The sequence below is a fragment of the Schistocerca serialis genome, chromosome 1, assembly GCF_023864345.2.
Source record: "Schistocerca serialis cubense isolate TAMUIC-IGC-003099 chromosome 1, iqSchSeri2.2, whole genome shotgun sequence".
Lineage (NCBI taxonomy): Eukaryota > Metazoa > Arthropoda > Insecta > Orthoptera > Acrididae > Schistocerca > Schistocerca serialis.
In genome coordinates, this window is record NC_064638.1 from 140,329,114 (window position 1) to 140,342,628 (window position 13,515).

Here is a 13,515-nt window from a genome sequence, read left to right on the forward strand (position 1 = left end):
GTACCCCGTTTTCTTGGGAAAAAGTACGGGAGAGAGTAGTGTTCACCCGCACCCTAAATGTGCGCTCTGCCATAAATTCGCGAAGAAAAAGGGGCAGCCGGCCTCGAAAGCCCCAAGAGAACAGTGTGCGGAGAATGCCTGTCCTCCAACAGGTATCGTATGCTCTCTCCAGATCAAAAAATATTGCTACCGTTTGGCGTTTCCGGAGAAAATTGTTCATGATATAAGTGGAGAGAGCAACAAGATGGTCAACGGCAGAACGATGCTTTCGGAATCCGCATTGGGCTGGTGTTAAAAGACTGCGGGACTCCAGCCACCAAGCTAAACGGTAATTCACCATACGCTCCAAAACCTTACAGACACTACTCGTGAGAGAAATGGGGCGATAGCTAGAGGGGAGATGTTTGTCCTTTCCAGGTTTCGGAACGGGAACGACAATAGCTTCCCGCCATCGCCTGGGAAAGGTACTGTCGGTCCAAATTCGATTATAAAGGCGAAGGAGGTAACGCAGGCTATGGGTTGATAAATGCAGCAACATTTGGACATGGATACCATCCGGTCCTGGGGCGGAGGAGCGAGAAGAAGAGAGTGCATGTTGGAGTTCGCGCATGGAGAAAACAGTATTGTAGCTTTCGCGATTTTGAGAGGAGAAAGCAAGATGTCGCACTTCCGCTGCACGTTTCTTCGGGAGAAACGCTGGCGGGTAATTTGAAGAGCTCGAAATCTCAGCAAAGTGCTGACCCAATAAGTTAGAAATTGCGACGGGGTCCACTAAGGTATCATGCGCGACAGTGAGCCCAGAGACCGGGGAGAAACTAGGCGCGCCTGAGAACCGTCGAAGCCGACTCCAAACTTCCGAGGAGGGAGTGAAGGTGTTAAATGAGCTAATAAAGTATTTCCAGCTTGCCTTCTTGCTATCGCGGATGACGCGACGGCATCGCGCACGGAGCTGCTTATATCGGATACAGTTGGCCAAAGTTGGATGGTGACGGAAAATGCGAAGAGCACGTCGCCGCTCACGTATTGCGTCACGGCATGCCTCGTTCCACCAAGGAACTGGAGGGCGCCGGGGCAATTCGGAGGTGCGTGGTATTGAACGTTCCGCAGCTGTGAGAATAACGTCGGTAAAATGTGTGACCTCATCGTCGACGCTGGGAAAGCGACGGTCATCGAATGTCGCTAGAGACGAAAAAAGTGTCCAATCGGCTTGGGCAAACTTCCAGCGACGCGAGCGCATATATGGCAGTTGAGGCTGCAGTCGAAGAACACATGGAAAGTGGTCACTCGAGTGTGTATCATCAAGGGCGAACCATTCGAAGCGCCGAGCTAGCGGAACAGTACCGACCGCAAGGTCCAAATGAGATAAATTTGCCGTGGAGGCAGACAAAAATGTGGGGACCCCAGTGTTGAGGCAGACTAGATCCGCTTGGTGGAAGACGTCTAGCAATAGTGAGCCACGTGGACAAGGATGTGGAGATCCCCAAAGCGGGTGGTGGGCATTGAAGTCCCCAACCAGTAAATAGGGGGGTGGAAGCTGATCAAGAAGATGAAGGAGATCAGCTCGTGCCATTGGTGTAGACGATGGAATGTATACCGTACAAAGAGAGAACGGGTATCCAGAAAGGGAAAGACGGACGGCGACAGCTTGGAAGGAAGTGTTTAAGGGGATTGGGTGATAATGGAGAGTATCATGGAGCAGAATCATGAGTCCTCCATGGGCTGGAGTGCCTTCAACAGAGGGGAGGTCATATCGGACGGACTGAAAATGAGGGAGAACAAAGCAGTCATGGGGACGCAGCTTTGTTTCCTGAAGACAGAAGATGACCGGCGAGTAGGATCGTAAGAGGATCGACAATTCCTCCCGATTGGCGCGAATGCCGCGGATATTCCAGTGGATAATGGACATAGGGTGAACAGAAAATGGAGGAACGTGACCAAGGGTGCTGTCAACTCACCGACTGCTCAGAGCTTGCGACCGACAGCATGGAATGGCATTCAGTCGAAGGCAGAAGATCCTGATCCATAGGTTGGTCAGGAGCAGCTCCTGCCACCAACGATCGGCCAGTTGACCGGCCACCAGCAGTGCGCCTCGGCGACACAGAAGATGGCCGAGGGCGATTTCCGCCAGGTGGTGCTGTAGATGGGACACGCCTTGGCGGAGAAGGAGAGGAACTGTGTTTCTTCGTAGCCTTCTTAGAAGTATGATGTTTAGATGAAGGAGGAACAGATGGTTGTGAAGTTGCGGTACGTAAAAACTCTTCACGAGAATGCTCTTTTTTCGAAGACTTGGCGTCTGACTTTTGGGCTCGAGATTTAACAGAACCCGATGAAGGGTGAGCCATAGAGTGGGCAGGCGAAAGGGGTGAGGTTGAACGGGCGATCTTTGCGCTGGCCGATCTGACGACCGTGGTACTAAAGGTGAAGTCGCAAGTCTGTGTGGCCGCCTCCTTTGTTGGTCGAGGAGAAGCAAGGACAGCGCTGTATTTACCTTTCTGAGGCACGGTGGGCTGTCGACTGGCGAGTAACTTTCGAGCAGCAAAGGTCGACACCTTTTCCTTCACTCTTATTTCCTGGATGAGCTTTTCATCCTTAAAAACGGGGCAATCTCGAGAGGAGGCAGCGTGGTCACCCATACAGTTGATGCAGCGAGGGGATGGAGGTGGACAAGCACCCTCATGGGCATCCTTGCCACAAGTAACACATTTGGCCGGATTGGAACAGGACTGGCTGGTATGATTGAACCGCTGACATCGATAGCAACGCGTAGGGTTTGGGACATAAGGGCGAACGGAAATTATCTCATAGCCTGCTTTGATTTTTGATGGGAGTTGAACTTTGTCAAATGTCAAGAAGACAGTGCGGGTTGGAATGATGTTCGAATCAACCCTTTTCATAACCCGATGAACAGCTGTGACGCCCTGGTCAGACAGGTAATGCTGAATTTCTTCGTCAGACAATCCGTCGAGGGAGCGCGTATAAACGACTCCACGCGAGGAATTTAAGGTACGGTGCGGTTCCACCCGGACAGGGAAGGTGTGGAGCAGAGAAGTACGCAGCAATTTTTGAGCCTGGAGTGCACTGTGTGTTTCTAACAACAGGGTGCCGTTCCGTAATCTGGAACAAGACTTTACAGGACCCGCAATTGCGTCGACACCTTTCTGTATAATGAAAGGGTTGACCGTGGAAAAGTCGTGACCTTCGTCAGACCGAGAAACAACAAGGAACTGTGGCAACGATGGAAGAACAGTCTGTGGCTGAGACTCAGTGAACTTACGTTTGTGAGCAGACATAGTGGAAGGTGAGGAAACCATTGCGGAAGAATCCCCCATGATTACCGGCGTCTCCGATGGCGCGCTCCTCCCTTGTGGGGGCCCTCGCCGAGGGCACACCCGCCTTAGGTGATTGTTCACACCTCAGGTCACACCTCCCGACAAACGGACGGAGGGACCAATCGGCACTTTCGGAAGGTATCAGCTCGGGTAATCACCCCTCCCTGGGCCTGGCCGTTACCAGGGGGTACGTACGTGTCCTACCTGTCTACCCGGGGCGGGGAATTACGCGTTACCCCGTCACCGGCTACGCATGGAAGTGCGTGGGTCGGCCTTCAGACACGCACAGGGAGGAAAGAAGAGAAAGGGAAAGGAAAGAAGAGGGGGTCTCAAACGCCGTAGCGGAGAAAAGGGCAAGGAGAAGAGGGAAGGAAAAGAGAAGGACAGAGGAAGGACGAGGTCTGGCAAGTGTAAGAGCAAGGAATTTGGAACAGTTTCGAGCGTCCGTCTCCGGACGTAGGCACAAACCATACTCCCAGAGGGGGAGAAAGGAAGGAAAGAGACAGAGGTGGGGGGGGGGCGAAGATGGGGGACGGGGAGGGATGCGGAAAGGGAAGGGAAGGTATGCAGCCCGGAAAAGGAAGGAGGGCCACATTAGCTCGGGGTCCCGTGCTCGCTACGCACGTGTCCACAAAAGAGTTGTGGACCCCCTGGGGGGACGCAGTATCGTATCTCCCATTTCATCTTCATCTACATCCTCTTCCATTTCTATAATATTGTCCTCAAGTAACTTGCCCTTATATAGACCCTCTATATACTTCTTAAACCTTTCTGCTTTCCCTTCTTCGCTTAGAACTGGTTTTCCATCTGAGCTCTTGATCTTCATAGAAGTGGTTCTCTTTTCTCCAAAGGTCTCTTTAATTTCCCTGTAGGCAGTATCTAACCAACCCCTAGTGAGATAAGCCTCTACATCCTTACATTTGTCCTCTAGCCATGCCTGCTTAGCCATTTTGCACATCCTGTCGATCTCATTTTTCACACGTTTGTATTCCTTTTTGCCTGTTTCATTTACTGTGTTTTTATATTTTCTTCTTTCATCAATTAAATTCAATATTTCTTATGTCACCCAAGGATTTCTACTAACCCTCACCTTTTTACCTACTTGATCCTCTCCTGCCTTCACTACTTCATCGCTCAAAACTACCCATTCTTCTTCTACTGTATTTCTTCCCCCATTCCTGTCAATTGTTCCCTTATGCTCTCCCTGAAACTCTGTACAACCTCTGGTTCTTTCAGTTTATCCAGGTCCCATCTCCTTAAATTCCCGCCTTTTTGCAGTTTCTTCAGTTTTAATCTACAGTTCATAACCAATAGATTGTGGTCAGAGTCCACATCTGCCCCTGGAAATGTCTTACAATTTAAAACCTGGTTCCTAAATCTCTGTCTTACCATTATATGATACAACCTTCTTTTATGATTCTTGAACCAAGTGATAGCTATGATTAAGTTACACTCTGTGCAAAATTCTACCAGTCTGCTTCCTCTCATTTCTTAGCCCCAATCCATATTCACCTACTACAGTTCCTTCTCTCCCTTTTCCCACTAACGAATTCCAGTCACCCCACGACTATTAAATTTTCATCTCCCTTCACTAGCTGAATAATTTATTTTATCTCATCATACATTTCATCAATTTCTTCATCATCTGCAGAGCTAGTTGGCATATAAACTTGTACTACAGTAGTAGGCATGGGCTTCGTGTCTACCTTGGCCACAATAATGCGTTCACTATGCTGTTTGTAGTAGATTACCCGCACTCCTATCTTTTTATTCATTATTAAACCTAATCCTGCATTACCCCTATTTGTTTTTGTATTTATAACCCTGTGTTCACCTGACCAAAAGTCTTCTTCCTCCTGCCACCAAACTTCACTAATTCCCACTATAACTAACTTTAACCTATCGATTTTCCTTTTTAAATTTTCTAACCTACCTGCCCAATTAAAGGATCTGACATTGCACGGTCCGATTCTTAGAACGCCAGTTTTCTTTCTCCTGATAACGACAATATTATGCTAAAAAGTAAAAATGGTGATCTTTGACATAACAGAAATCCTTTGATACAAAATCAATAACTACCACTCACCTCAATGACACAGTGCATAAGGGTAGACAAGGTCTATCAAGCATTTAAAATAAACCATATAGATTTTACTATCAACAAAACTGTAGCTGTTCAAATAATTACCAATAATCAATAATACTGTTGCTGTTCGAAGACTGGTACTTTCTACTGTATGTGTGTGTGGGGGGAGGGGAGGGAGGGGGAGGTGGGAGGGGGGGGGGGGAGGGAGGGAGAGGGAGAGAGAGAGAGAGAGAGAGAGAGAGAGAGAGAGAGAGCGCAATCTGTCACAAAGCTTTGCAAGGTATCTTTTTCCCCTTCCCATGTGCCTATCTGTTACTTAATATCTCCCATCTATTTGGTGAGTAGTGATCTAGCTACATATACATGATTATTTCATTTCATTTATGCCTGCATGGTTTATTTCTGGCGGTGATTTACTGTCAACAATGCCACACAATATCATAACCACTATCCAACATCTCACATCCCCCATCCTCAGAGCAATGATGGATGGATGGATGGATGGATGGATGGAGAGGGTTGTATGGGCGTATGACACCCGGTCTTCAGCGCCTGCTCAGTAACAGATTGAGATGGGTGTCAAGAAAAGACTGAGAATAGCAAGATAAAAGAGCACTGTGGTACTCTCTAAATTCCACACATCTCCAATGGACTGTGCCCGTATTTTTATGTACACAATTTTCACTCATTATATTGCATTATTTTAGCATTTTTCACCATAATACCAGAAGGGAGAAGCTTTCTGCATTTCATCCCCTTCCCTTAAACTCACTCTCTACCCACTTACTTCTACAAGAGCACCGTGCTTTTCTATTTTTCATATCTACAAATATTTTCCTTTCATATTGAATAAATGATTCTTATACTGTGTATTATTAATGACAGAATGAAAAATTCTCATGCTCAATTTCCACCGAAGTGTAAGACAGAAAAGTCCGGTTGGTATTAAAAAAAACATACAACGTCACACCTAAAATTCGTAACAAAAACACAGTCATCTGTTACAGTGCATACAGTGAAACTTCATTTATGTATTTTTCACTTATACGTTTTTCTCACTTATACGGTTTTTTTTTTTTTTTCCATGTTCCGGCAAAATAACCACAGTGTGCACAACTTATGATGCAGTGTTTCAGAGTGGGTTGCCGGGAAGTGGATTGGTAAGGCCGATATTAGACTATAATAAAATTTGATAGTGTAATAAGGAACTTTATCGAAAGTTAGGCACTTGTCAAATTTTCTTTGATCAAATCTAGCACCTCGCCTTAGATTTGATCAAAGGAAGAATTCGTCTTATGTTTACTGCATGGAGAAATCAACCACTTGGAGCACTAGCATTGCTGCAGCTGTCTGACACACAATGTTTATCAATATGAATCCCAAATTACATGGTGCGTCGCATATATAACAAAATTGATAGGAATATTCGAGGCAGATGAAGCACTGTGTAGCTTACGACATCCCGAATACAAGAACAGAATAAAAAGTGAGAGCTATAAAAAAATTGCGGATGCTATTAGCTGTGAAGTACAGCCAGGATATATCCCCGAGAATACAAAGGAGGAAATCTACAACTTCTGTGGAAATAAAAAAATTTTACAACTGCAGTACGTATTAAATTTATTTGCCTTCACATATTCCTCCTCCAGTGCGTTACAAATAGCTTCAAACGTTTCTGGTATTATTTTCGTCAATGTGCACTGCAGCATTAGAGTGCTATACTGGTACTGTAAACTAGAGTAGCTAGAAATCGCAATATTATGGTAAGTCTGTCTTTTGTGGATGTAGCATTTCTGAGGAGTGTGTTCAGTTTCATACTGTGACATGCCACTTTCTTGAGCATATTTTGAAATGTACTCTTGTCCATTCCCAAAGGGATTTTCATGCGACTATGTCCTTGACTTGCAGCTCCCATAGCACATTTTGTTCTGAATCTTTTGTACGAAGTCCTCGGCTTCACCCAAGTATGTTTCCTTTTCTTCTGCTTCTCTTGCAAATACAATGACAATGCAATTGCAGTGCAAGCAACTGCAGACCAGGTATAATTTTGCTTATGGCATCAGTGGCATAGTGTGTTGATGTTGGCAACAACGATTCATTGCTGGGAATTCATTTCACCACAAAGTAAATAATTAAATCTGTTCTTGCTCTATGGTTGACAGAGTTTTGTATGTACCCTTGTCCACTCAGTAAATTAGGTATACTCGTAAAATGATCATTTCATAACACAACATTTGCATTATACGAAGATGGTGTTGCCAACATCAACACACTACACTGCCAGTGCCGTAAGTAAAATTGAACTGCAGAGAATAGTATTAAGTCGTTGTTGGCCATTATGAAGGAATTTTGATTAAATACTTGATGACAGAGTACTACCCTCCTTTTGTGCCACATCAAAGCTCGTTGTCAAAGAAAATTTGACACTATAATACCGGCCTAAGCTCCATCTATTAATGCGGCACCGCAGTTGCCAACTAGAAAATCACTTCGTTGCGAATATCCAAATCCAATTAACATTTAATTTTTAATGTGACAGACTTGAGATTGTTTTATAGATTTACAGATGTGTAACAACAGTATAAACTGCAATAATAGAGTTGTCACAAAACCAGATGTTATACAGAGACTGTACAGTTGGAAAGTACAGTATAGCGTATGAAGCTTACTGTCATGGCAGTGGTGATACCCGTAGGTGTAGCACTCATTTGTTTTCCAGAAATTACACAACTTCTGCTGAACTAGGACACAACTGGATAAGATTTGTTGCATGTCACTCGGAAATCCCAAAACACATCACACCTCATACTGTATAAGCTATAGTACTGTATTACTGTACTTCTAATTATTTTGAGAACTGGTAACATGAGTGGAAGAAAAAAGAAAAGCGTTACAATCGCTGAAAAGCTATGAATTTTGAGAGTTGTGAAGAAAAACACTAATCTAAAGCAAGTGGATATTGCCAAGGAATTAGGAATTCCTGCATCTAATTTAAATTCTATAGTAGCAAAGGCAAAGGAAATTGAAGATAGTGAATGAATGTTTGGAATTTCTACTACTAAGCAGACACGCATGCAGGGTGGGAAATATGAACACGTTGAAGGTTGTTTGTTACAGTGGTTCAAGAAACCTAGATCAGTAGCCCAATGCTTTGTGAAAAAGAAAATGAATTTCAATTTGATTCGGTGTGGAAAATTCAGTGTTTCATCAGGTTGGCTGCACAAATTCAAGGTAAGACATGGCATCAGCAGTCAGAATGTATGTGCCGAAAGCAAAAGTGTCGATCACGGCTTGTTTTACTATGTAATGCCTCACCGCACAATGGCATTCGAAGGTGAGAACTGCCATGGAGGAAAACAAAGTAAACAACATGTAACAGTGTTGTTATGTGCTAACAGTGATGGGTGTGAGAAGCTCCCCCCACCCCTCCCCCCCCTCCCCCCCCCCCCCCCCCCCCCCACACACACACACACACACACACACACACACACACACACACACACACACACACTTTCAATTGGGAAAACAGCCAAGCCCCGTTGTTTTAAGAACATCGTCAGGTTTCCCACAAAATACACTAGTAACAAGAAATCGTGGATTACAACAAAAGTTTTCGAAAGCTGGCTTCGAAGTGTCGATGCGAAAATGGGTGAAGAAGGTTTTATTGTTTGCAGACAGGTGTGCAGCACATCCTCCCCTTAATTCCTATTTGAGAAATGTGACCATGGAATTCTTTCCAGCGAATTGCTCGAGTGAGCTCCAGCCACTTGACCTTTGAGCAATACATAATTTCAAGTTGCATTATCGCAAAATGCTTGTCCAGCATGCCATCAGGTGTTTATACATAAAAAAGAAGGAAGAGATGAAAATAAGCATTTTACACGTAAGATTATAATTTGCCATTTATTTAATGTTGTGCTACTGGAGCCAAAGAACACTTCGAGAAATTATTAATGAATTTTTTCTTCTGATAGGCAATGCACTATATTGCAGCTTCATGGCACAGTGTTTCAGATGCTACCATTTGGAACTGTTTCCGAAAAGCTGGCTTTGGAAATGAAGTCCATGATCATGGTGGAAATGTTCATACTGACGATATTTCACCTAACGATGAAGAATTGAATCGACTTAAAGAGCAGGCATCATTTGAGGATTACGTGAACGTTGATGAAAACCTCGTCACTACACAACCTGTGGCTATCGCTGAGATAGTTCAATGTGCATCATGGGACCTGGATGAGGAAGAAACTGATGAGGATGATACAGAAGAGTCTCAACATTTCTCCTTGACGTTTAATGATGCAGTAAATGTGTTAGAAATAATTAAACAATTTGTGACACTCCACAATGCTTCTGACGAAATAATGGCAGATTTATCCCATTTTCAGGGTACAGTGTATGCTATTGCTGCATCAAAGAAAAAGCAAGCAAAAATTACGGACTTCTACAAAATGACGTTTCCTTCTGTGTAGAGGTTTAACATTTTACTTTATATCTTTGTTAAGTATGGTACCTAGTAAGCCTATATAACATTTTGTAGAATGTAACTTTTTATTTACTGGATTTTTCATTTGTGTTTACCAATTAATTTGATAGTATTCTGCTATATTTCATATATATGTTTTCAGACACTTTTTTTCCCGTAGTCCGTTGAAAAACGTATAGATGAAGTTTTACTGTACATGTTTCGATTTGCCCCAGTACTTAAACTCAACCCCATTCAAACATAACAACTGGCTATACAGCATACAAAGCTAGTAATACATAAACTGAAATCTTGTACCGAATAAAAATTTGCCAATCAAAACTTACCCTGTCACTTGAAGAAAATTTACTGTAGCGAGGGTCATCTTTAATAATCTTCTTTATCTCTTTCCATGTGCTCGTCAGTGTTACTTGTTCAGTTTCATCCAGAAGCTCCCTGAAAAATAGTGTCATTGAGGAAACATAGTATGTCCACAGTGTATACACACAGATTTCAATAGAGAGAGAGAGAGAGAGAGAGAGAGAGAGAGAGAGTGTGTGTGTTTTACGCCTCACACTGTTATACAACTGCCAAGTAAGAATAATTAATAACATCATATACTGGTAGGTCCATTGATCGTGACCGGGCCAAATATCTCACAAGTAAGGGTCAAACAAAAAAAATACAAAGAACGAAACGTGTCTTGCTTGAAGGGGGAAACCAGATGGCACAATTGTTGGCCCACTAGATGGCACTGCTATAGGTCAAACGGATATCAACTGCGTTTTTTAAAAATAGGAACCCTCATTTTTTTTATTACATATTCGTGTAGTACGTAAAGAAATATGAATGTTTTAGTTGGACCACTTTTTTCGCTTTGTGATATATGGCGCTGTAATAGTCACACACATATGGCTCACAATTTTAGACGGACAGTTGCTAACAGGTCGGTTTTTTAAATTAAAATACAGTGAATAGGTACATTTGAACATTTTATTTTGCTTGTTCCAATGTGATACATGTACCTTTGTGAACTTATCATTTCTGAGAACACATGCTGTTACAGCGTGGTTACCTGTAAATACCACATTAATGCAATAAATACTCAAAATGATGTCCGTCAACCTCAATGCATTTGGCAATACGTGTAATGACATTCATCTCAACAGCGAGTAGTTCGCCTTCTATAATGTTTGTACATGCATTGACAATGCGCTGACGCATCATGTTGGAAGTACATCGCCATTCTGTCATGCAGTGAAACATGTAGTAGTAACATCGGTAGAACATTACGTAGGAAATCAGCATACACTGCATCATTTAGATTGCCATCAATAAAATTGGCGCCAATTATCCTTCCTCCCATAATGCCGCACCATACATTAACCCGCCAAGGTCGCTGATGTTCCACTTGCTGCAGCCATCGTGGATTTTCCGTTGCCCAATAGTGCATATTATGCCGGTTTACGTTACCGCTGTTGGTGAATGACGCTTCGTTGCTAAATAGAACACACGTACAAAATCTGTCATCGACCCGTAATTTCTCTGGTGCCCAGTGGCAGAACTGCACACAACGTTCAAAGTCGTCGCCAAGCAATTCCTGGTGCATAGAAATATGGTACGGGTGCAATCAATGTTGATGTAGCATTCTCAACACTGACGTTTTTGAGATTCCTGATTCCGACGTTTCTGAGATTCTCGATTCTCGCGCAATTTGTCTGCTACTGATGTGCAGATTAGCCGCTACAGCAACTAAAACACCTACTTGGGCATCATCATTTGTTGCAGGTCGTGTCTGAACACTTCCTGTTTCCTTAAATAACGTAACTATCCGGCGAATGGTCCGGACACTTGCATGATGTCGCCCAGGATACCTAGCAGTATACATAGCACACGCCCGTTGGGCATTTTGATCACAATAGCCATACATCAACACGATATAGACCTTTTCCGCAATTGGTGCACGGTCCATTTTAACACGGGTAGTGTATCATGAAGCAAATACCGTCCGCACTGGCAGAACGTTACGTGATACCACGTACTTATACATTCATGACTATTACAGCGCCATCTATCATAAAGCGAAAAAAGTGGTACAACTAAAACATTCATATTTCTTTACGTACTACACGAATATGAAATAAAAAATGGAGGTTCCTATTTTTAAAAAACGCAGTTGATATCCGTTTGACCTATGGCAGCGCCATCTAGCGGGCCAACCGTAATGCTATCTGGTTTCCCCCTTCAAGCTAGATGAGTTTCGCTCTTTGTAGTTTTTTTGTTTGATGCTTATTTCATGAGATATTTGGCCCAGTCACTATCAATGGACCAACCTGTATATGAATTGTTGGTGCCGTTTTCCAAAGTTGTTTTTTCCATTTTTACTTAATACTTTTTTGTAAGCTTTCACAGTTTTTTATCTATAACATGAAGGCCTACGAGGCATGCTGTCCACATGAGATTTGTCCCCAAGTAACAAAACAAATGGAAAGATTAAAGTATAGATTATATCGAGAATCTATGCGTGATGAAACTGAACTCCACAATACTACAGGCCCTAAAAGGGCCCTCGCCTACCTATCAACTGCTGTGTAATCCTCTATCGTAGACATCTGTGGATGTCAAGAAAGAGTGGTGCAATGTAGGCATCTTGCCTCGCGACCATTTATGTCACTTGTTACACCCAAAAGCCACAACTTCTCATTCAAGTGGCTTCTCAATTTTCCTTGTGGGGGTTAGTTCCCTCCATTCACAATCATTCTACCAACTAAAATTTCTTGCCAGTACTGGGTATCTAATATGAGATTCCAGGCTGTCAATCAGGCACACTGACTGCTCAGCAACATTATGGGACTGTAAGAGCAAAACCCCTGGTTAACTCCATGTGCAAGAAAATTAGTCTGATATTTTCTGATACTGATACTGAGTTGTCCACAATGAAAGGAAACTCAATGTCTTATTCAATCAATACAGAGAGCTGTATGTATTCCAGTGGCACTTCCTTTTCACTTCCTTGCACGATCCAAACCTTGAGTTACACTAGCACCACTAGCTCTGTAAATACATGTATAAATCTAGTTTTCGGTTAAGAAAACATTTACCCTGGGTCATGAAGATGCTAGACGTCTGTAAACTGCTCCTTAATGAAAGTACATTAAAAGTATCCAGTATCAGCTACAATGACAGTTTTTGAACCCACAGAAAGAAATGTGCCCACTTCAATTATTATAGTCATCAAGAAAGGCACTTCTCTTATAAAGTACCTGAATTTTTCCTTCTTCTTCTTTGTGAGTTGTTCAATATGTTGGTTGAACAACTTCTCTTTGTCCTCCCTGTCCAACAACTCTGCTAGCTCCCAGCGATGATCTTTTCTTAACTGACGCTTTGCTTCTCGCCATGCAAGCTCAGAATTTCGAACCTGCAATGAAAAGTTACACAGCGTTAGTTATGATATAATGCAAGGAATAGTTGCTACTCACCATACAGTGGAGATGCTGAGTTACAGAAAGGCACAACAAAAAGTCTGTCGGAGAGTTAGCTTTCAGCAAACAAGGCCTTCGTCAAAAGTAGACAATATACACACACACACAAACACAACTCACACACACAACCACGGTCTCTGGCAGCTGAGCCTC

The 13,515-nt window shown here is 43.2% G+C and overlaps 1 protein-coding gene across 1 annotated transcript in view; it reads right to left on the reverse strand.

Annotated features, from left to right (window-relative positions):
• LOC126464350 (transcription elongation regulator 1) overlaps positions 1-13,515 on the reverse strand; it is a 260,399-nt gene that overhangs the window by 12,520 nt on the left and 234,364 nt on the right. The window contains exons 16-17 of the mRNA XM_050096228.1: positions 13,144-13,298; positions 10,228-10,336 (exon numbers count right to left, since the gene is read on the reverse strand). Coding sequence (XP_049952185.1) covers positions 10,228-10,336; positions 13,144-13,298 — 264 coding nt within the window. The remainder of the gene's footprint in view (positions 1-10,227; positions 10,337-13,143; positions 13,299-13,515) is intronic.